At 43.1% G+C, this 23,279-nt stretch overlaps 1 protein-coding gene across 3 annotated transcripts in view; it reads right to left on the reverse strand.

Annotated features, from left to right (window-relative positions):
• Window positions 1–420: 420 nt before the first annotated feature.
• The window catches only part of LOC105919850 (pecanex 3), a 34,756-nt gene continuing 11,897 nt past the window's right edge, over window positions 421–23,279 (reverse strand). The window contains exons 8-36 of one of the 3 annotated variants that reach the window (XM_036143132.1): window positions 21,519–21,648; window positions 21,163–21,332; window positions 20,017–20,074; window positions 19,764–19,905; window positions 19,512–19,669; window positions 18,970–19,123; window positions 18,734–18,766; window positions 17,613–17,784; window positions 17,064–17,174; window positions 16,777–16,868; window positions 16,582–16,691; window positions 15,070–15,175; window positions 14,891–14,983; window positions 14,646–14,796; window positions 13,118–13,262; window positions 12,820–12,994; window positions 12,629–12,737; window positions 12,363–12,492; window positions 12,211–12,269; window positions 10,920–11,135; window positions 9,584–9,837; window positions 8,325–8,555; window positions 7,495–7,598; window positions 5,006–5,153; window positions 4,692–4,922; window positions 2,936–3,210; window positions 2,671–2,840; window positions 2,196–2,584; window positions 421–1,112 (exon numbers count right to left, since the gene is read on the reverse strand). In XM_036143132.1, the coding sequence (XP_035999025.1) occupies window positions 957–1,112; window positions 2,196–2,584; window positions 2,671–2,840; window positions 2,936–3,210; window positions 4,692–4,922; window positions 5,006–5,153; window positions 7,495–7,598; window positions 8,325–8,555; window positions 9,584–9,837; window positions 10,920–11,135; window positions 12,211–12,269; window positions 12,363–12,492; window positions 12,629–12,737; window positions 12,820–12,994; window positions 13,118–13,262; window positions 14,646–14,796; window positions 14,891–14,983; window positions 15,070–15,175; window positions 16,582–16,691; window positions 16,777–16,868; window positions 17,064–17,174; window positions 17,613–17,784; window positions 18,734–18,766; window positions 18,970–19,123; window positions 19,512–19,669; window positions 19,764–19,905; window positions 20,017–20,074; window positions 21,163–21,332; window positions 21,519–21,648 (4,472 nt within the window). In that variant the 3' untranslated portion in view covers window positions 421–956. Of the gene's footprint in view, window positions 1,113–2,195; window positions 2,585–2,670; window positions 2,841–2,935; window positions 3,211–4,691; window positions 4,923–5,005; window positions 5,154–7,494; window positions 7,599–8,324; window positions 8,556–9,583; window positions 9,838–10,919; window positions 11,136–12,210; window positions 12,270–12,362; window positions 12,493–12,628; window positions 12,738–12,819; window positions 12,998–13,117; window positions 13,263–14,645; window positions 14,797–14,890; window positions 14,984–15,069; window positions 15,176–16,581; window positions 16,692–16,776; window positions 16,869–17,063; window positions 17,175–17,612; window positions 17,785–18,733; window positions 18,767–18,969; window positions 19,124–19,511; window positions 19,670–19,763; window positions 19,906–20,016; window positions 20,075–21,162; window positions 21,333–21,518; window positions 21,649–23,279 lie in introns of all 3 variants that reach the window. The other 2 variants (XM_021312136.2, XM_036143131.1) reach the window with 2 other exon arrangements.

Consider the following 23,279-nt stretch of genomic DNA (forward strand, 5'->3'; position numbering starts at 1 on the left):
TTCTTAATCACCGAGAGACTTGGGGTTATTCAAGTAAAATGATAGAAAAAAGCACATTCAACCCACCGAAACAAAAAAAGGTGTTACATCTCCACCCCCCTGTTCATGGGTGATTTTTGATTCAAACGAGCCTCCGCTTGGACCGGGTGCCTCCCACACCCTCTGAGCTCAGGACGTCCTACAGGCCTAGATAATCTGTAAACTAGCCGTCAGAGCGCTGCTCGTCGGCTGGGGGGGATATTTCTGCTCGCTGCCGATCTCGCCGGGCGGGAAAGCGACCAGAGGATGAAGCTCGGCTTCCGCTCGCTGATTATAGGTGGAGAGCGGTGAGGTGGAGGCTCCTGAAGGTCTGTAGGTCCAGCCAGGATGCAATAATGGGCGGGGTGGGGGGGGGCGGCGGATAACTAAACAAGGCTTTTCATGGTTTCCACACGTCCTTTGCTTTGCTTGTACAGTAACATACTGATCTCTTTTAAATGATAAAAAAAAAAAAAAAAAAAAAAACACTGCCACTGCATCTGTCAAGTAAAAGACGCTCAGAGGCTATATTCTTTTCTCCGGTATAGAAAAATAAACACTCCTGAAGCAAAATATCCCTTTTTAATTGCACTGGCCTTTCTGGCCTGTCACTTCTGTTACAACCTGACGGCTGTCCATAGAGACAGAAAAAAAAAGTGAGCGGACCATCAGATCTCTGAGCGAACCGGCTGACCAGCTTCACTGGGCGAGCCGTCGCACGCTGAGCCGCTCTGGGATTCAGCCGGGGGGGGGGGGTCTGTGTGTGGGGGGGTGTGGGAGGGGGGTTCCCGTTCACGGCCGCCCTGAAACTATCTCAGCAAGAGTGGATGGAATGAGTCCCGAAGCTGGAATGAGTCTGGTCGGGGTGGGGCGGCGTCGCCCCCCCCCCCCCCCCCCCGCGGTGTGCTTTCATCATAGAAAATGTCACCGGTGCAAAGTCAACGCAGGTGATCGAGTAAAGGCAGCTCGGTGGATTCCTCTTTTGGAGGGGGAGCGTCCCCCGAGGCCGACGGGGCCGGCTCCGACGTCTGGGTGGCTCCAAGGGGGTCGTGTGTCACACCGGCTGCTTGTGGCGGCGCAGGAGGAGGAGGAGGCTGGGAGGAAGATTAAAGCGATTAGAGGCAAACTCCTACAAGAGGAAAAAAAAAGCTAAATCTGACATTTGATTTTTGTGTTTTTTCTATGACACGCCTCCACGGGCCAGAAAGAAAGATGAATTTATTAACAATGAACAACACGCCGGATCATCTTCCCTTTTCACCAATCTGATCCCTGATGGAGCAAAAAAATCAAACAGTATTCACACCGATCAGATCCTCCAGCTCTTTATGCCTTTCCTTTGTCCTCCACAAACAACTTTATTTGTGCAAGAGCATATATTCTACATTAGAAATAAAAGAAACCCTATAGAAATGAATGTGAGGAAACTTTCCTCTTTCCCCTAACGTGACATTCAAATACCAGCGTGTTGAAGACTTCTGACTGACAGACATAAAAGCTGATTTCTGGTGGCAGAGATGTTAGCAGGAAGGCTGCAGTGGTAGCACTCGTGCCCAATGAGCGCCTGAGACTGGCACCAGCGCCCTGCACGGCTAAAACGGGTACACAACGCATCGATCGTCCAAGAACTGAGGAAAATCAGGGACGTTGTGAAGGGAACCAGGTAAAAAAACCCAAAAAAAACTAATAGTTAGAAACATGCAAACAGCATTTCTGCTTCAGTTCACATCCTGCAGCTGAATGGCTCATTCACACACAGCATCACACGCTCGTTTTCTTGGCCACTTCTTGTAATTTGCATTAGACTCAATGTTGTTGAGACTTTCATTTGTCAGCCATCAATTTATGGCTCACAACGAGTCCTAACAGAAATAATAATAGTTGACAAAGTAATAATCTTAGTATTCATTTTCATTCAAATTGTATTTTTTGTCAATTTCAAGAAACAACTTGTTTCCCATTTTACAATACCAAAAAAAATATTCATAATCTTTGAACCCTTTTCAGAATTGTAGAACAATGGGTTGTTTTTAAACCCGCATGGTGGACATCAATGATGCTCCCTATGATGCTGCTGCACCAAACAATACATATAAAAAAAAAAAAAAAAACATTACAGAATTGTTACGACCCTGAAACAGCGGCGTGTGAAAACAGAGCGCAGCCCGTCGTCTTACCTGTGTGCGTACGATCTGTAGCGGCCCTCCTTCCATCTCCACGGCGGCCGGTCCGCTGAAGCCCTTCCTGGCGGAGAAGCTCCACTTGCCGACGTGGCTCTCGTAGTGCAGGCCGCTCCGCTGGCCCGCTCTGTGCCCCGAGTTCTCCAGCAGCGTCGCCGGGCAGAAGCGCTCCGGCGCCGGCACCGGCGGAGGCACCATGGAGCTGCTGAAGGACAGCTGGGAGCTGGAGAGCTGCTGGCCCAGGAGCCCCTGGATGGAGGAGGTCCGCTGCAGAGAGGTGAGCAGGCCGGCCTCCATCCTGCCCTCCGACTGACTGAGCAGAGCCAGGGGGAGAGGCTGAGGGTGGTGCGGCCAGCCCTGGGTGGGGCCTAAAGGGTTGTCTGTACCTGAAACGCAACGTTAAAGCCTGATGAATCGCTCATTCTGAATCTAAAGGGAAGAGGGAGGAACAGAAGCACACCAAAGGTCTCACCCATGGAGGGCTGGAGGGCTGTGATGTGCGGCTGGGGAAGGCTGGAGGCTGGAGTACTCTGGGTGGTGTGAATGGCCGGGTTAGTTGAGATGGAGGTGGAGCCTCCTCCGCAGTCGGAGTCCTCGATGTTTCCACCGCTGTTGCAGCCGGCACCGCAGCCTTTCTGCAACCTGCGGGGGAGCGGCGTCACGCAGAGACGTGTGAGCCCACATTTAAAGGCCCAGCTAAACGCAGGGGGGGAAAAAACCTAAGAAGAACCACGTACCGGTCCCAGCTACTGATGAGCCAGGTGTAGATGTTGTGTGGACTGACGGGGCCGCCCCACACCGACCGCAGCTGGCAGTGGCCCCCCGCGTACGAGGTGGTGAGGGGGGACACGTATATGGGGTACCCGATGGGCTGGTCGCACGACGAGTTGATCATGTTCCTCAGCGCCTGCTTGGCGTTCTGGATGCTTCCTCGCTCTGGGTTGCGGTTGCGCAGGAAGACCAGCTCCTGCTGCTGGCCCGCCCACAGCCCGCGCACGCACTCCCTGTTCACCTGCAGGGGGCGGCACAGAGCACAGAGGGCTGGAAAAGGGGCTTTCTAACCATTTTAGATATCCCGTCTGCAGGGTTCCATACATTTCTACACTCAGCTTTTTAGGTTTCAGACCTTTACGTCCGACTAACAAAAGCCGAATTCATAGAAATTGACTGCCTGTGTTGTGCGCAATTCTGTCCCCCCATCGAGGGAGGCTGGGCTGAACACTGTCACGTCACTGATAGATTTCTCAGTTAAAACCAAAAATTAAAAAAAATCAACTCAAGGTTTTAAAATTTACTTTAATCGGTAGCTGTTTCCAAAATTATAAAATACACACCACAAATTAATAAAACAGGGTCTTCTTATGCTATTTTTAACTCTTTCACTTCACTTCTGATAGATTTCTCTGTAAAAAAAAACAACCAAAAACTCAAGTCAAGGTTGTAAAATTTACTTTAATCGGTAGCTGTTTCCAAGTTTATAAAATACACACCACAAAGTAATAAAGCAGGCTCTTCCTACGCTGATTTTTAGAAGAAGTGGCGAGTTAACCCAGCGGACTTGCTAGTCCTTCAATCAATAATGCAAATGTGCATCACGTGATTTTTTTTTTACTGTTTAGAAATCGTTTAAAGACCTTGTTTTATTAATTTGTGGTGTGTATTTTATAATTTTGGAAACAGCTACCGATTAAAGTAAATTTTAAAACCTTGAGTTGATTTTTTTTAATTTTTTGGTTTTAACTGAGAAATCTATCGGACGTCACGTGACAGTGTTCAGCCCAGCCTCCCTCGCTGCAATGCGCGCTCCCGACACAGGGGAAACAGATTTCCATGGGGGAACAGAATTGCGCACAACACCGGTATTTAACAGCAGGCGGCATGTAATGTCCAAAAACAAGATGCTGAAAAGAAGGACAGAAAGAAAAGGAAGCGAAGTAGGACATAACGATGCTAGGATAAAAGGAGAATGAAATAAAGGAGTAATGGAGGGAAAAAGGGAAGAAAAACAGGGTTATGGAAAGAGGAAAGGCCAGAACAAAGTACACAAGGCAAGGAAGTGGAAGTACATGAGGAAACAACACAATCGGTACAAGGAAACAACTTTTAGACAGTGGGACAGAGAATAATGTCTAGAATATTTTCTGAAAAGCTTGAATTCCTACTTTTTCACAATGTGAAGGGATTCTGTATTTATAGATCATTCATCGTTTAGTGATTGACGGGACAGACGGGAGGTGGAATCTGCTTCAGCATGAATGAATGTTGGCGTAATGATGTCACAGTGATGTCACAGTGATGTCACAGAAGACATGCAGTCCTCACCTGGAGTCCTTTTATACTGTAAACCTTTTTATTCATATATCAGGCTGACTGTGAGCAACGCTTCACAGAGGGCAATAGCTTGACTATTAAACCTGATGCTGATGTTTCATTAAAAACAATATTCTGTTGATATCAATATCTGGTAAAACCACGTTTGTATAAAATAAAGACCTTGATGACTCTGAAGCTGAGGAACCTCTTGTTGAGCATGATGATCTTGTACTCGTCGCTGCCGTCGTCCATGATGTGGCGCAGCGCCAGCAGCGAGGGCATGTTTGCCAGGATGGCGCTGCGCCACACCGGGTCGCCTTCGTGGGAAATCAGCATCTTCTCTTCGTTGGCAGTGATGGCGTCGTAGAGAACCGTCGGATCCTCGTACTCGTCCGGGGACGTAAAATGGTCCTACGGAGAGAACGGGTATTACACCGGAGGCGGAACGCTTTGAAGCGTCTGGGACAGGCGGCTCGGGTTTTAGGAAGGGCTACCTGGTGCAGTTTCAGTGACATTCGAACTCCTGGCGCCACGACTCGGTTCAGTAGGTCCATATCTGCAAACACCCATTCGTCCCTGGGCGACGTGATGCGGAAGTCTCCTTTGAAGAGAGCGTGGAGGCCGTAGAGGAAGGGCTCCAAGCTGTTCAAAGCAAACATTTAAGTCTGTCATTCCTGCTGGCATGTGTGGTCATAACAGCATAGCTGATATTCAGAGCCTTTGAAATGTTGCGTGTTACGATTGGCATTGTAAGTTTTTATGTAAATGTAAGTGTGCAGGTTCCAGTTGCTGATTGGTTCCAGGACGGTGACGACGTGACATCCCATTGGTGCCTTCCTGGAAGTGACAACAATAAAAGACTGCTGATGTGGACTTCCTGGGTCCGTCCTCCACTCTTCCCAACCAGCCACACCTTTAGCACTCTGTTCTGGAGCTTGTAGGAGTGAGCTGCCGTTTCTGTTACTTAAGTTTTCTCCTGTTTTCTTAGTTAGGGAGGTAAGGTGACTGTCATTTGTTTACTTATGTTGCAGTAGGTAAGTTGGTTTATTTCTTTTTTTTAGACAGTTGCCTTTTGTTTGTTATTTTCGGCACATAGCTCTCTCTGAAGTTGTTTGCTCCATTTGTGTTACTTTAAAACTATTTTCTTTTTTGTAAATAAATTACTTTCTAACCATATACAACTTTGTATTTGTGAGCTGCTTGGGATGGGAAGAGGATGGATCAACTCTTTAATATGTTATGGTCTGGCCAACCCTAGACAGGTCGTAACATGCGTTACAGCCACAACACATTTTATACAAAGTTGTGCATAATTAAGTGGAAGGAAAGCATTCGTATCATCCCTCATAAATCTAGACTACGTAAACCTAAACTACTTTTCACTGCAGTAACGGCTGCGACTCTTTCAGAGGAAATTCTAGACCAGGTTTGCACATCCAGCGACTGAACCGTTTGTCTCTTTTTCTTTGCAAAAAAGGTCAAACTCAGATCAAATAGTGTGTCTGTAGACTAACAGACCAACACATAATATAAATTGGTATCAACTGCTTCAATGCATCTCTGTCTGCTGGTTCAGCTTCCAGCAGGTGGTTGTTCTGCTGGAAGGTGAACCTGCTTCGCCTCCGCCTGCCAACAGGTTTTCTGCACTGGATTTAGCTCCAACCATCTTTCCATATCTTCTGATCAGCTTCACTTTCACCTACAGCATGACGCAGCCTAGGGCCGGACGATAATTCAATAACAATATATATATATTGATCGATAGACATATTGATGATAGAAAAAAAAGGGTCACTAAAAAGTTCAATAGATTAACAGTTTTCCTTCTTTTAGCATTCTAGCCAATCATGTAGGTTAATAACGCAGTCATTACATCCTCCCAACCAATCACAAACACAGACCCAGGAACGTGCCGTCACCAAGCTCCGCCCCCTTCAAAGAGTTCACAGAGCACATGTTCTTTTCTCTTTCTCTCTCTCTTTTTTTTTTAAAACTTAAAGTTTTGGTAAAAAGTTGTGTTTGAATTCAGTGTTTGTGTTCTGTATCTAAAAATAGGTCGCTAAGCAACAGCATAAAATGGCCTGCAAAAAAAGGGCTGCACTTAAAATATATGTTTTGAATTTGTTGATAATTATCAATGAATATGATCTATTGATTCTATTTTATAGATATAGTTTTTTTTCTATATCCCCCACCATCTTTCACCAGTGAAAGTGTTCAGGGTGCTTTAGTGTTTTTGACCTTTTTCCACAGAGCTGCTTCTCTGTGTCCTCTACACGGCTTGTCATTGTTTTCTGTCAACCGGTGCTTTCTTCCTCTCATAAATGTTATTTCCTGCATGACTGATAGTGTTCCTGTCAGCTGCTTCGCCCACCGGAGCCTTGGATCTCTGCAGCTCCTCCAGAGTTACCATGTGCCTCTTACTTCTCTGTTTAATGTTCTCAGTGGCCAGGTTGCCAGTTTAGGTTTGCAGTTTAAGTGTTTGCAATTGTATCAAAGCCTATTTTTTAGATGATAGATTGGTCAGTTTGCTGCTTCAAACTCTAACCCTGCTTTAACCCTTCACACCAACACTAAGTTACATACAGACTAAGTTCTAAAGGCAATTAATTGCACAGAATTTTATGTAGAGGTTATGGTTAGAGTAAAATTGGCAGAACACAAATGCATTGCCACACTTTTCTAAGTTTCATTCATAAAACAAAGAAAATCCTGTTTCTTTTTCTTTTTACTTAATCATTCAGGAAAATGGTCAGGATTTTTACAGCTTTTTTTTTTCACCCACTCACAAACGCAGATACATTGGTTCAGCGATACACGCATCAGCAGAGGAAGCTAAAAATGAACCTACAACTTTTTCCCCCAACTGCAAGATTACTCTTTCCGTAGAAATACAGTCAAACGCAAACTTAAATCCCCTAAGAAATAAATGAAGTTAGTGGCTGCAACGTGACATAATATGGAAACGGGCCTGTGGTCTTACCTTGCAGACATGCTATGGGATGCCGTTCCCAGAGCTCTTCTTCCCAGGATACACAGGCCAAAACAGAGGTTGACCAGAGGTGAATCTCTTTCACAAGTTACAGGCTACAACACAGAAACAAAAAAAAAAATAATAAATACAGTACTTATGGCACGTTTAAGATTGTTTTCACTTATTGTAAAAGTAACCTTGCAGAAAACCAACACAGGAAAAAAGTTAATTAAATCCGAGTTGCTCTACAGTGTCCGAAATTAACGTCCTGATTCATCGGCCAAGTTGGCCGGTAGATGTAAGTCATTTAATGTAATGCCATTAAATTACTAATTTAATGACATTAAATTAGTAATTTAATGACATTACAAATTATTAATTCTAACTGACCAAATTATTATTTCTAACTGACTCCTGCTAAATATCTCCACATAACCCCGCTACGTAATTAGCCTGAGCTAAACGCTAGCTGTTAGCATGACGTAGTTGCTGTCGCTCTCGCGTCACACGTGCGAGTCTTTGTGTCTGTACGCGTTTGTTGTCATACGAGCTGACAGGAGAGGAACATAAAGAAGCGTCCACACAAATGATGACTGAAAAACGCGACTTATTTGGTCCTAACATTTACTCGCTGTGTGGCAGCTAGCCCTCGCATTTGGCGTCTGGCGAGTGTTAATTTCGGACCCTGTTGCTCTATTATGTTATCTTTGGGTATGATGCATAAAATGCTTATCAAAAAAAGAGAAAAGACAAATAAAAGAGTTGGATTTGAAACTGGAAAAGAAAAGACAAGTCGACCCCATGTTAGATTCTGATGCCGATGCAGTGTGGAGTCTAACCGCTTGACGCCTGCTGTTGCAGTACTGAATCCAGTCAAGGTAAACCAGGCTAAACGAGGAGGGGGTGATGCCGGAGGCTCGGTGATCGTAGTCCTCGTCGATGTTCAAGTTGAAGGTGGGGTCGCTGTCCACGTAGTTGGGCCCGAGGCACGGTCGCAGTGCCTCCTGGATCGCCTCGTTGGTCAGCCACTCCTCAAGCTTAGGGGACCGGCTCACATAGTAGATGATGCTCTGTTGGGGCAAACGCAGCCAAATGATTTCAACATCAAGCAGTTAAATTAACGTAAGGCATGGAGAGAAATCTAGTGCATAATATTTGCATAAAGTTTAGAAAAAAATTTCAATAAAAAATTTCAATAATTTTTGTTTTTGTACAGTAAGACTGACTAAATGTACAGTAGTGATAAATATGCATCAGCACTGCATTGTAGTATGACCCTGACAGGTATTAAAGGTGCAGTCTCCATCAATATTTGTCTAGACACCCCCACTGCATGAAGAGAAGGCATCGCAGGAAACATGAACAGCCGACAGCTGATGTGGGTAGAAGAGAAGCTGTTGCCATGACAGCAGGCTACTTTAATAAAGATACAAATGCTAAAAAGTAATATCCGATGGCGAGTTTTTCCTCCACTAACAGATGGATAAATACAATAAAAACACATCAGAGTAACTGAGGTAGTTTTCCACTAAAGGATTATAGAATATACTAAGTTTTAAAAAAAGTTCACTAAAATAAGATGCTACTGTGTGTTTATTTGGATCTGGTCAGCTGCTGTTAGTAAACCTTAAAGCAGAAAAGTGTGTCTTAATGTAGATACTGAAGTATTTGAGCTGCAGGGGGTTTAAACGCATGTGCCTGAGTCAGTTTTTGTCTCCAATGAGCCGCACCCTGCCCAGGATAGACACCAGTGTGACTGGTGATGTTGAAGCTAACATTGATTTTCAATAAAAGCTCAACTGACACCAATCCTTTATATTCATGATCGACTCGTTTCATCAGACTGGCTTGATCCAAGTTCTTTAATAGCAGCTGCCCGTTCCAGTTTGCCTTGGTCCTCTTTGCAAATACTTACATGCGTTACTAAATATCCCTGAAATCTATAATGTTATCATTCATAGCTCAAACATTTCGCTGCAGTCATACAAAATACGAGCAAAAGGAGACTAAAAATATAAAGACAAATGATTAAAAACGAGCAAAACACAAACTGGTGTATCTGAATGAACCGCCACACTTCCGCTGATCCGTGCCTCACCTTGACGTAGTAGGTGATGAGAATCTTCCGCAGGTCAAAAACCTGCAACATGGAGGCGGCGTTGTTGTCGCTGATGCTGTAGCCCTCTAGCACGTATTTGGTGGCCGCCACCTCCCAGGCCAGCCAGCGCTGTCCGAACGCGGCGTTGAAGGACAGCATGTGCGGCAGGTGACCTGGCTCGCAGCAGCAGCAGCCCTCGTCCTCCTCCACCCCCTCTGTGATGGCCTCTACCTCCCTCTGCTGACAGTAGGTACCTAGAAAGACACGAAATGACGCAATCAGCCGCAAAGGGAGATTTCAGCTGCAATATTAGACTCTGCAACACATTATGTAAACTCACTATTACAAAATAAAAACACCTTTAATGCTCTTGATATGAGACACTTCCAAAAATCTCAGCGCATTAAATAGTAAATATGACATTTTATGGTCTAGTTTTAGATACAAATAGGGCTGAACGATTTTGGAAAATAATCTAATTGCGATTTTTTTTCTTAATATTGCAATTTAATGCAATTTTTTTCCCCAGTTTAATTTATCATGTGTTTTAAAACATATGCAAACAACAAATCAATTTGTTTCCTCACCATGTGGATTAGTTGCTAAAAGACCCACAGCATCTAAAGTCTGTGCAGAAATGATCGCGTTCTGACTACAATATATTTCAACCAAAATTGCAATTTCAACTTTTCTCCACGTTAACCACAAGCAACAAAAATGGCTTCTAAATAAAGATGTTTGTAAACAAGGACTATTTTAAATATGAACTTTTAATGTTTCTATTGATCAGAATATTATTGAAGAGAACAGCTTTTAATTTAATTGGACATCATTTAATTAATTTAAAATCATTGTTGAACATAAAGTGCAAAGTCCAACCAACAAGCAAGTTTATGTATTAAACTGATTGACCGCTACTTAATGCTTTGTATGATTATACAAACTCTAAAACAAGTAATAAAATTAGATTATCTCACTGCTGCAACTGTCTTCCCTTCCATGTTTAGGCAAACGCACTTTAAACATTTTAGCGACACCTAATGGACGTGTCTAATTCACTAATTGTTACAGAGCCAAAAATTGCAGACCTCTGACGCGATTTGGAAATTGCATTTTTTGTAAATCACGATTAAATTGAAAATGCGATTAATTGTCCATCCCTAGATACAAAAGTGCTGCTCTGCCCTCTTTAGTCTACTTCAATCTCTTAACAAGCTTTCATGACTGCAAACAGAAAGCAGCAACACCGGCGATAGGCTCGGGACACCGCGCTGGCAACAAACGCTGGTATAACGCAGCTTTCGTTTTATTCTCTGCATCTTAAGCCGCTGCTGACCTCTAAACTCCAGACCCCTGAGCTGGAAGGTGACGAGGCCGTTGCCGATCTCGATGATGTGCACCAGAGCGTTGAGGTAGTCTGAGGCGAGGATGAAGCAGTCGCCCGTGCTGTAGTTCCCCCAGCGGCCCAGCAGCAGGTCTCCGCACAGGCTGTGCTGCAGGGAGCGCGTCAGGTGCTCGTAGAAGATCGAGTTCAAGTTGTTGTCGTCGGCGCCTGCAGGAAAAAAAAAATAAGAGGGGATGCTCACCATAAGAGCTAAACAAAAACATAGCGTTCATACCCACTGAACTGCATGCCATTTAACGTCCTCCGGGTTTGCTAAATAACGTCCTGTGCAGCCAAAGGACTTCAAAAATCACCTATATAGTGTCTATCAGTTTTTAATTTAATCCGTATAAATTCAGCTGTTCTGTGAAGGCCTCAGAGGTGTTGTGATCAGACAGCATCACTAAGAACAAGAACCAAGGCAGACGGGTACGAAGAGAAAGTTCTGGATTAGTGGAAAGCAAAGTTGGGCCATAAACCTATAACCCAAGATCAGACGGAGCCCTGCTCAACTCCATTATCCAAAAAGATATCAGAGTACGGGAAAACTTTAAACCAAAAAAGACCTGCTAGTCTGCCTAAACTGGCAGGTCACTTACAGCGAAGAGGACCACAGTAACTTTGGAGGAGCTGCAGAGAGCCCCAGCTCAGGTAGGTGAACAGAACCAGTATTAGATAGAGACTTCATACATCTGGCTGTCGTGGGAACGTAATGAGGTGAAAGCAATTATTGAAACAAATTCTTAAGAATTCCTATTTAAAGTGCTACAAGCTCTTTAGGGACTGCAGAGGAAGGTGAGGAGAAACATCAAGTTCTGTCTCTGGTTGAGTGACAGAGGCATGAAAACATGGAGCTGTAACTTCAGCAGAAGGCGGATCTACTAAGCATTGAGTCGGGAGAGGCTAAATATAAAATGCAACTCAATGTAAAACTTCAAATAAGTAAATACGACACAACAGGCCATACAAAACAAGCATTTTTTATGCATTTGGTTGCTTTTATTCTTAGGCATGGAGAACCAGGCTCAGCACATCTGTAAACCACACCATGTTTTCCTTCCACTTCACAAATATGCACTAATCTGTCTTAGTCTACTAACTACCGCCCCAATTAAATATGAAGATAGATGTTTGAAGTGTGACAGAATATGAAAACATGAAGGGGTAAAGAAAAAAAAAACATCTGCAAGACACCTTAAAAAAAACTGACAAAAATCAACAGATGCAAGAACGCAGCAGGTACCTGGGTTGCGGTCCAACTGAGTGGCCAGCCTGGTGTTCGAATGGTCGACCCGTTTGGTGCTGCAAAAAAGGGTTTCAGTGTTAAATGTTAACGCTTCACACGGTGTTTGGACAATTTCACACCTTGCGTGTGCAATACTGTCAAACACATACTTGTAGTCTCGCTCCCAGAACTTCACGGGTCTCGTGTAGGAGGTGACGAACACGGCGCTGCCTAGAACCGGGTTGAGGGGGGTGGAAAAGACGGCGGAGAAGACCGCCTGGACGAAAAGCACGGCGGAGTCTGAAAGTAACACGAGTTAAGGTAACTTTATGCTCAGTTAACAGGATCACTGCTTAATACAGCGGAAACTTTAAATTGAAGCCGACTGCGGATCGTCTCTATTAACGCCCAACAGGTCGGAGCATCAGAAGGATACGAGGAACGGCAAACGGTTGGGCAAAAGCGTGAAAGGCGGATCCCCAGGTGATCTGCCACGGCGCTATGTACGTCAGAACGAAGCGTAGCTTGTACAGCAGGTCCCACATCTGAAAAAAGTCAAAAAAATCGGGGTCAGTCGGAACACAAACGGGCGACTACAAGGGAAAACCTGCTCAGGTACGTTCTCACCTTGCTGAAGATGATGGACATGAAGTAGTAGTCGATCAGGAAGGTCTCGGAGAAGTGCGGGTAGTCGCAGTGAAAGAAGAGCGTGGTGAAGCAGAGCGTGACGTACTGCTGCGACGGCGTGCAGAAGGAGGAACGCAGCAGCTTCATGCCAGCGACTGAGATGAAGAGAGCTCGGCTGCTGGAGAGAAACACGCAGAGGAAACGGTTGCTGACGCGCCGCTGGGCCCACGTAACGCATCTGGGGTTACGCTGCAGATATGAGGGGAGAGGAGAAGTGCGAGGCTGTGGTCAGACTCACTAGATGTCCAGCTCTTTGTGATTCTGGCCGACCGTTCGAGCCTCCGTGGTTAGGGAGTTCAGCACCACGGCCGGGTAGATGAAGTATTTCTCCACGCACTGAAGCCACGCGTACAACTTCTCAAACCACATCAGCTGAGCGGCATCTGGGGGGGGGGCACAGAGCAAAACAAGCTGTTAAAAAGTGCATCCTTCAAGCTAATCGAAATTTTTGACGCTCATGGAACCTATTTAGGACTTTACCATTCATTATGTTACCATTTAATTAAATCAAAAACTGGTAGGTGAGGATCACTAATATTTAGCATCACTCTGCGATCAGTTGGTCCAGCTTTGTGTATCTGGACATACATTTACTGGTCCTGCAACGCATTCTTAGTTAGATTTAGTTCTGGACTTTGGACAATTTTAACCACATTCTTTGGCGTAAACCAATGCAGCTGTAGCTCTGGCTCTATGTTCAGGGTGGCTGCTCAGCTGGAAGGTGAACCTTGCTATCCTTCAGCCTCCAACAGGTTTTCTTCCAGGGCGGCCATATATTTATCATCCCCACAGCATAACGCTACAAGCACCATGTTTTACCTCGTAGGTGATCAAGGAGGTGTTCGGTGTTAATTGTCATTTTGCATGTAGGGCAAACATTTTGATTTCTGTCACATCTGACCAGAGTTCCCTACATGCACTGCAAAAACTGATCTAAAAATAAGTAAAATGTTCTTAAAGTTAGTGTATTTATCCTTGATTTGAGCAGGTAATTAAGATTACCTGCCAATGGAATGAGTATTTTGACCCCTTAAAATAAGATAATTAGACATCCTGCACTTGAAATAAGATGATTGAGATGATTTGTTCCTATTCTAAGTGCAAAATTCTTATTCCATTGGCAAATCATCTTATTTACCTGCTCAAATCAAGGACAAATACACCAATTTTAAGAACATTTTACTTATTTCTAGTTCCGTTTTTGCAGTGTGGCTCGTGACAAACTGAAAATGAGGATCGTTATGACTTCGAGATTTGTTGTATGCACAACTAATATTCCTCTGGACAGCTGTGGAGCTCCTCCAGACATTTATGCTCCTTCCAGAAGAACGCTCTCTTTGCCCGTCTAGTCGGTTTAGGTGAACGAGCAGGGTTTTAGTCATATCGTTTCCATTTTCAGATATTAGAACGCTACTGTGAGATGTTCAAATCTTGTAATATTGTGTTTTAATAATCATCTCTACTTATCGTAGTAACTTTGCCACATTCCAATAAAATCTGTCCTCTGCATTTAACCCATTAGGGAGAAGTTGGCCGCCACGGTGCGGCACCCAGGGACCGTTCTGGGACTAAGGCTCTGTGGGATTTGAACCGGGGAACCCCTAGGTGTTCACTCTGCTTAAATCGTAAACAGAGAACGCCATGAACAGGCCTGTTTCAATACAGCCAAATGTATTTTTCCATGCTCCAGTTGTTCAGATCATTTTTATTTTTGTTTTATACGGTTAAAACGTACTTCTAGAAGGCGAAATCGATCGGAAGCTCACCTCGGACCTCAAACTGACTGTACTCTCTGGATCGGAGCACAGGGTGCGCCAGGCAGAACCACGGCAGCTGTTTGCGGAGCTGAGGCAGGAGATAGTGTGTGATGAACCCGATGACGCCGGCCAGGATGTACAGAACGAAGCTGAGCGCCGGCTGAGGGACAAGAAAAACAGTCATTTGTAAAAAATCTGCTCAGCATGTGTCAGAAAAGCCTTCTGTGAAAGGCACTGGAAGAGTGAGATCGTGCCTGAAGGGCGATGAAGACGGTGCTGGCACTGATGGCGAAGGTAATCACGGCCATGAGCGGACACATGACCAGGTCCGAATGAAGAATCTCGCTCTGCAAAGAGACGCAGGTGGTTCAGCGCGAAAACACGGCGAAATGTGCCGCCGGAGGCAGTCAGGCGTACGAGCTGCCGTTTTTACCACAGAGTTGCGCAGCTTCTCGGGGAGAGGATCTTTGATTTCTACCGGGGGTTCTTCTGGTGTTCTGTTCTCCAGTTCTGGGAACAATTTGGACCGGACCAGCGACCTAACGCACAAAGCAAACGGACAAATGAGTCACAGGACAGCCGCCGTGTAACATAAGTCGCCGCTGGCTGCTGTGTAGTGAAAACAGAAGAAAAAAGGTCAGTTGTGCTTTGCAGGTTTTTGCTACATTTCTCATTTTGAAACTCACTTTCTTTGAGACTCGATTTTCCAAATATCTTGCAGGATACTAGCAGGGCTGTACGAGTCCGTGAGCTCTTAGCCAGTAAGTCAAAAAACTAAGATAGAAATGATGACTAAATCTCAAAACCTAATGTAAATGAAGCAAAAGAAGGCATTCTGGTGAATAGATCAACTATGTAAGGTGATTAAAAAAAAAAATAAAAAAAAAATCAGAGGAGAACACAAGAAGTGTCTGAAACAAAACTTATTCCATTTTCTGTGTAAATTTTTTCAGACTTATCCAGATTTCTACAACCAAAAGCATTTAAAGTCACATCGCTGTAAGAAGCTATTTAAAAGGAAACTAATCTCCGCGTCATGTTGAGACACGTCTGAACTTTATTCAGGCTGCCGCAGAATGAGAAACAGCCAGACTTAACGCTGAAGGTATTACAGGTAATTTTCTCAGTTTTCTCCTTTGGAGCTTTTCACTTCTGTCTATTAGAGTGGATCTGAAAATGCTGTCGGCACCAGAGAAAACTCGAGAGGTAAGGTAAGTGAATACACACGGAGACAGCCGCAATGCTAGCTGTGCTAATTGCCAACATAAGCGTTTTAGGACCATATATGAAATGTCAACTTTAAAGCCATCTTAAAGAGGCTGCTCCCCCACCTCATGTGACATCAACGCTGCTCGTAATATAGATAATGCACCCTGTTCTTCTGCATTATAATATACTAAAAAGAAAGTAGAACAGATTAGAAATTGGTTTCAGAAGTTTAAAGCTTTAAAAACAAAAACTACAAATCTGACTGGTGCATTTCCACTTTGTTTCTTAGGCATCTTGCTTTTCAGAGGCTGACTGTACACTGCAAAAACGTAACTAAAAATAAGTAAAATGTTAAAATGTGTGTATTTTTCCCTGATTTAAGCAGGTAAATAAGATCATCTGCCAATGGAATAAGATTTTTGCACTTAAAATAGGAACAACTAATCTCCATCATCTTTTTTCAAGTGCAGTATATCCAATTATCTTATTTTAGGGGTCAAAATACTCATTCCATTGGCAAATAATCTTATTTACCTGCAAAAACACACATTTTAAGAACATTTTACTTATTTTTAGATCCGTTTTTTGCAGCGTAGGGTCTACGACGGTGAAGAAGTGAAACATTTTTCTGCAGTTAATCTATGAGTAAATCAACAATAAAACTTGCTTCTTCTCTACATGTGAAGGGGGGAATCTCACAGTTGAACTGCTGACAAGAGGAGGAACGAACACTGACCACAGAATGGTTGGGTCACTGCTCTGGCGGCTGAGGTGGTAAGACAAGGCCAAGAGTAGACCGCAAAACACGGAGAACAGCACCGGCACATGGGCGTCCCCCCACGGCGCCTGTTTCAATGAGAGGCATGCGAACGTTAACTTTGAACGAAAACAAAATTCATGAGAACGAACCGTCATTTTCAGAAGGACTTACATTAATGGCGCCGAGGCAAAACCCGTAGAGCAGCGCAGCCACCGCTATGCTGCGTATGAGGCTGAACAGAGACGAGAGCGGACTGGTGGTGGCTGACGAGGAGGAGGAGACAAAGTTCAGAAACAAGGCGCGGATTAGTCGGCATTATAAACAGGATGAAACATTGCTGTTCAGGTGTTGCTTTTGAAAACAACTTTTTTTTTTCTACATTTTTAACGACGGTCTTTTATAACAGTTGGGAAAAACTACAATACGGATGATCGTCCGGAAACTTTTCCCAGTCTTACCGGTTCCACCAAAGACGTGCATGTCGATTTGCTCCAGCAGACACATCACAAATGTATTAACCTGAGGTAGCAACCCAAACAGGAAAATGACCGGGAAACACAAGGCAAAAACTGTTGGACAAGAGCAGAGAAAAAAAAAAACATCAGTTATTCTCAAAAACACCCACTTTACTTTTCGCAATAATCTCAAGACACGTCAACAAGCACTGCAAAAACAGAACTAAAAATAAGTAAAATTTTCTTAAAATGAGTGTATTTGTACTTTATTTGAGTAGGTAAATAAGATTATCTGCCACTGGAAGGAGTAATTTTACCCCTAAAATAAGATAATTAGATATAATGCACTTAATGTTAGTTGATGGAGATGAATTGTTCGTATTTTAAGTGCAAAAATCTTATTCCACTGGCAGATAATCCTATTTACATGCTCAAATCAAGGAAAAATACTTTCATTTTAAGAAACATTTTCTTATTTTAGTTCTATTTTTGCAGTGAGAAACCTGGTTTTAAAACGAGATGTAAAAAAACAACAAAAAAACAACAACTGACCGATAAGCATGTCCCTGGCACACAGCAGGAAGTGTGCGGAGAAGAAGGTGACGCCGTAAAGGGAGAACGGCTGCAGGCTGCCAGCGCGCCCAGACAGGTCAAATATCCAGATCATCGCACAACACAAGCAGAAGTAAACTGGCCGACTGTACACGATGATCCAGTTATGGCCCTGGGAAATGAGACGGCGAAGATCAAGTTCCCGTTTAAAACGCAATTACATTGAACGCGTAAGAAAAAGCTCGACTTTCTTTTCCATCAATGGATATCCCCCCTGGCAGAATGTTTGGAACAAGGTGTGGAAGAAGGTGATGTGATTAGAGGCTCCCTTTAGTGTTTATACTGCGACTATTGTTTTTTTTTTCATGAGAAAACCCGATTTCTGATAAACTGAAAGGAAGTTTCATGGAAACCAGTGGACGGTCTTTTTTAGCCGGCTTACCAGCGCTGCACAGCAACAGGCAGGGGAGGGACCGCACTCTGCCACTGCAAAAATGGAACTAGAAATAAGTAAAATGTTCTTAAAATTAATGTACTTGTCCTTGATTTGAGCAGGTAAATAAGATGATTTGCCAATGGAATAAGATTTTTGCACTTAAAATAGGAACAATTCATCTCAACCACCTTATTTCAAGTGCAGGATGTCTAATAATCTTATTTTAGGGGTCAAAATACTCCATTGGCAGATAATCTCATGTACCTGCTTAAATCAAGGATCAATACACTAACTTTAAGGAGATTTTAAATATTTTTAGGTCCCTTTTTGCAGTGTGTCACTATAGGCTTCAAATAGCTGGGGGAGAAAACCTCCAGTCTCTCTAGTACTTATCTCAATAAAAGGATTTGAACTGTAGGAACAGCATGATGGACCGTTTGAAACGGACCTTTATAAAACTTTGGTTTATTTGATACCAGTAACTTACTGGATCAATCCTTTTCAAAACCTGTTTATCCTTTGCTATGAGCGCATTCCTGAATTCATCGTTTCTTCTCCCACTCAAAGCTAAAGACGGATGACTGTGGTAATGTGAACCGGGTGAATTTTGGTGCCTAAAAACCTATAATGGAGACCTCATAAAATCCTCAACATGTCCAACAGGGAAGCATAAATCAATACTCACATGCATGGGGGAGGCAGCGTCTGGCTGTACACTCTGAAACAGAGCAGGGGGATTTATGTTTTATATTTATTGATCAAATCATAAAAATAATGAACATAAAAGATAAAGATTTTAAAACGTGATAAAACAAGCAAAATGTGTTCCTGGAGAAAACACTGATCCGTATATCAGAGACAGATGGCTCCATGACTGATGTAAATGTAAGACCAAGCTCCTAGAGTCCACGGGTCACGTACCTTCAGTAAAGAGTACTGGCAGCTAGCAATGACCAAGCAGAACTGGAAGACCCAGATGTCCCTGAAGAAGCCCTGAAGCAGAAGCAGGAATCCCAGGAAGGCCACCAGGCTGGCCAACATCACCGAAAAAATGTTCTCTATCACACGCCGGTTCCTGCAGGCCAAGTCCAGAGAAATTAGTAACTTTTAACTCCGTCAGGCTGTAATTATTTCCTCTTCAAAAAAACACTGACATATTCTAATGTTTTGGTTTTTGTGCATCAGACCCATTAGAAAAAGGCAACATTCACGTAGAAAACCGAACAGAAAGGCTAAAACCATCAATGCCACAAACAACTGCTGAACGACATCTCAAAGAACGACGCTGAACTCTTTGTAATACAAGGCTTTGTAATAGTTAAGGAGCCCATTGTTTCTTAGCTTTTAGGAAAAGAGTAAAATAATAAAAAAAAAAACTTTAAAATAAAAGATGGAGCAAAATATACAACCTAATAAAAAATTGTTAGATTTGAAAAGAAAACTACACCAACACTTCCTCCCACCTGTCCAACAGAGCTAGAAGAGCCAGCCGATCGTATCGAACCCTCAGCCACTTTCCAGGCAGCACCCAAAACCGATAGTACTGTTTGGGCTTGGCTTTCTCCTCGATCATCAGAGTGTTTTCATGGGATTCCTGGAGCGACTCGTGATCGAGATCGAACTGGAAGACAGTGAAACGGGTCGTTAAATTAAAAAAAATAAGGAGCCGCCCAACCATTCGCTTTTACATTCTGCTTCTAATAAAGACTGCTGACCTCGGGCATTTCCAGCGGCACCCTGCGAACCTGCATGCCCTGTAGAACCACGGGTCTGGGCTGGAGGATGGACAGCACTGGTGCTCCGTCCTGAACCTCGGTGGAGGTGAAGCTTGATGACTGGGACTGCCTCTCTCTTTCTCTGCAACGTTTCACATTGTAACCGCTTATCGCGTCGCATCTTTTTCAAGCAACAGATTCAATCTGGGGCAGAAGTAAATACATAATGGATTCTGTAAAGTCTTTCACTTACTGAACTGGGTCCTCGTAGCCACCTCCGGCAGGTCCAAAGGTGTAGGATCTCTTCACTCCTGTGACACGACAACCAAAATAAAAGTAATTAAGTCTTCAATGAGGAATGTTTAATATTGTATTGATCTTTTTTTTAGTCGGGCTTCTTGTCAATTATTAAAAAAACATGCACGGTACTGTCCTGTTTTTCTTTGCGAACCTGAAAATATGTATATTCACCAAATACTAGTTATATCTAACTAACAGCACACAGCATTGAAAATAGACTGAAATTGAACCCACCTTATTATGTATAAAGCAAATGTTGGTTACATTTCTACCTCAAGTGTGTCCGGCTAAACATTTATGTGCGTCAACAAAGATCACATAAACTGCACTTATAACGCTCTTCTCTCGTTCGCTAAAACTGATTTTACCAGGGATGTCCTGATCTGAGCCCAAGTATCAGATCGTTTGAACGTGTTACGAGCAAACTACAAACAAGTCATATCACAACAAAAGGCTAAACATGCTAGCACCAACCTAGCCCTTTAGCAAACTTCTCCACATAAAAACTTTGTGGACCAGGACAAGAGGCAAGTTCATTGAAGTCTGTAGCTGCAGGTGTGGAGTTTGCTATATCTGGAGATAAAATAAATAAAAATAACCAAGCTATCCCTGTTTTAGGAGACGTGTTGTCAGAACATTAGTCGCCTTTCTACCACAGCTAACCTGAGATGCAGCAGCATATGGAGGCTTGTCCTGCAAAAACTCCCCATGGGGACAAAATATCTGTTACAGTCCAGAAATATATAAAATATAAATACACCGCAGCAGCCTGAACAACTTTTCAGTGAGATAGTAGGTCTAATCCTGATGGAATGTTTTATGCGTTTTATTTTACGGAACTTTAAAGCTGCCAAGTATTCAAGCATCTACACGGTATTACTTTTATTACTTTATAAAGTATTGGACTGGGACTCTAAGCAACAATCTAATCTTAAATAACTCTTGATCCATACTGTGGGACAGAAAAACAAATATGAAGACTTTACTCAACTGGGGGGGAGCTGGACTCTAACATTCATCCAGATTACCAGGCAACTACTCTTCCCCACCGAGCCACGACGCCAGCCCCCCAATTACTCCTTAAGAGTCACTGACTCACCGCTTTCATCATAAAAATAATGCACCGCTCCCTCTGACGTGTCGTCAAAGGTGGAGGCCTCGTGGATGCCGCTGCGGGGGAGCAGGAGTGAAGACGCGAACTGTAAGGCCGATGGAAGTGTGCGCGTGCGCGAATGGGAGGAGGTTCGAACCCGCTGAAGGTCCTGGAGGCTGAAAGAGAATAAAAAAAAAAACATAAATAAGTGCATTTAGGTATGTCCGTTCTCCCAGTACATTTATGTTTTCATAAATTAGCTTTATTTTCACACCATCTTTCCATAGACAGACTTCATTAGTGAATCATAAAAAAGAAAAAGTTGATGCAACCCTTTCCTCATGCGAGCCGAGCGGACTAACCTGGGAGGGGATCCCATTGTGGAAGGTGGGGGTGTAGGGTTGCTCCCGGCGTTGTGCCTCCGGCGTATTGCCTGGGTCCTCTTCACGCTCGTCATGGATTCGTGTTTGCTCCCGTCCTCTGGACCCAGCGCTGGGGAAGGAGCATCTGTTACATCCGTGCAACGCTTTCAATTACAGCATTACTGCGTACGCAACACGAGGCTGCACAAAAAACTGGTTATGGACCTAATAGTCTGCTAATGATTTACCTAATAAAGAAGCAACTTCCATTTATGACGATACATTAAAAGGAAACACATAAAAGTAATCTTTCCCGTATTTATGATGAACACACATTTAGGTGCCTAACGTCACAAAGGACCCATAACTCTACCGTGACAGAAATCTGGCACTTTTGATTTGAGCCTAAAAATATTATTCAGCCTTGAAGATGAAAAGTAGATTAAGCTCCCAGCTTAGAGTAGAATAAACCAGGCTCCCTGCTTTTATTGCCAACCACATATATCATAAATCATTCGCATCACCTCACAGAAGCGGGAGAGCAAATTCTTTAGATCTTAGTGTTTTACGTACTGACAGCAAATTTTCATCAATAATAAATCCAACATTAAAAAAAAAAAAAAAGAGCCAAAAATGCTTTAGCAATTCTCTCTTGAACATTTCAAATCCCAGCTAGAAAAGTTTGATTTTTGCTCCATTTCTCCCTCAAAAAATTCCCCGAAAACAAAAACAAGCTCTAGTAAAACCTTAAACATAAAGCTTTTAAAATGAGCCTACAAGCAGTAAATTACCTCACTTTTAAGAAGGCCAAGGAATCACAAGGTCATATGTTACCATGCATCATATGTTTATATGTTGCCATAAACAATTATTTTAGAAATCGATTATTCAGACGATGAATGGACTAATCGGATAAAATAATTGAATAATTCTTCAGATCTTTCACATAATCATTAAAAGCTGGATCACACGGCCGGATTTTAACATAGTCGGCCTTTTTTATGTTTTAGGGTTTCCCTAATCTCGCTTTCTGATTGGCTACACGTCTCATTCAACTGGCTGCCTGCTTGTTTGTCTTCAGGAGACACCACACATGCTAGGATATCGGGCCAAGACAATCCAACATGTTGAATATCCGTGATTTAAGGTCGGAGCGATCCCGACGTTCTACCGAGCGCATCCGATCGCTCTTAACACATCACACACGGCAGGAACATCTCTTAAGATTATCTTAAGAGATGGGGCTAAATATTCTGCTGTGTAAACCAGCCTTTAAGCTTATTTTATGAGTAATAGAAATGAAAAAAAAAAAAAAAACTAAATCAAATTAGCAAATAATTCAATTATTATTTTTTGAATAACAAGGATCCATCTGGAGCTGAAAACAAACAAAACAAAAAGCAAAAAATTTCACTTGCATATTTCATTATGGATTTTTTTTTTTAGATTAAAAAGCATAATTCTATTCATACAAAACAAAACCCTCCTAAGTGTACTTCAGGGCTAAGTTAAACTTACAATTTTTTTTGTCCAAAAACAGACAATTAAAATAATTACACATTCACCAAAAAGGTAATTATCTAATCAACAGCTAATTTAAATGCAGGCCTAATAAAATTACGTTTTTTTAAACCAGTCACACCTACGTTTAACAGAACGTTTCAACCCATACGGGTCAGCACCAAGACGGTTTTAGGCCAAATATTGCAGAATTAAACACGTTTTTGTGAAATGTGAAGATTTGCAAAGTAACCTAAAGGC

This window comes from Fundulus heteroclitus, chromosome 11 (genome assembly GCF_011125445.2).
Source record: "Fundulus heteroclitus isolate FHET01 chromosome 11, MU-UCD_Fhet_4.1, whole genome shotgun sequence".
NCBI lineage: Eukaryota > Metazoa > Chordata > Actinopteri > Cyprinodontiformes > Fundulidae > Fundulus > Fundulus heteroclitus.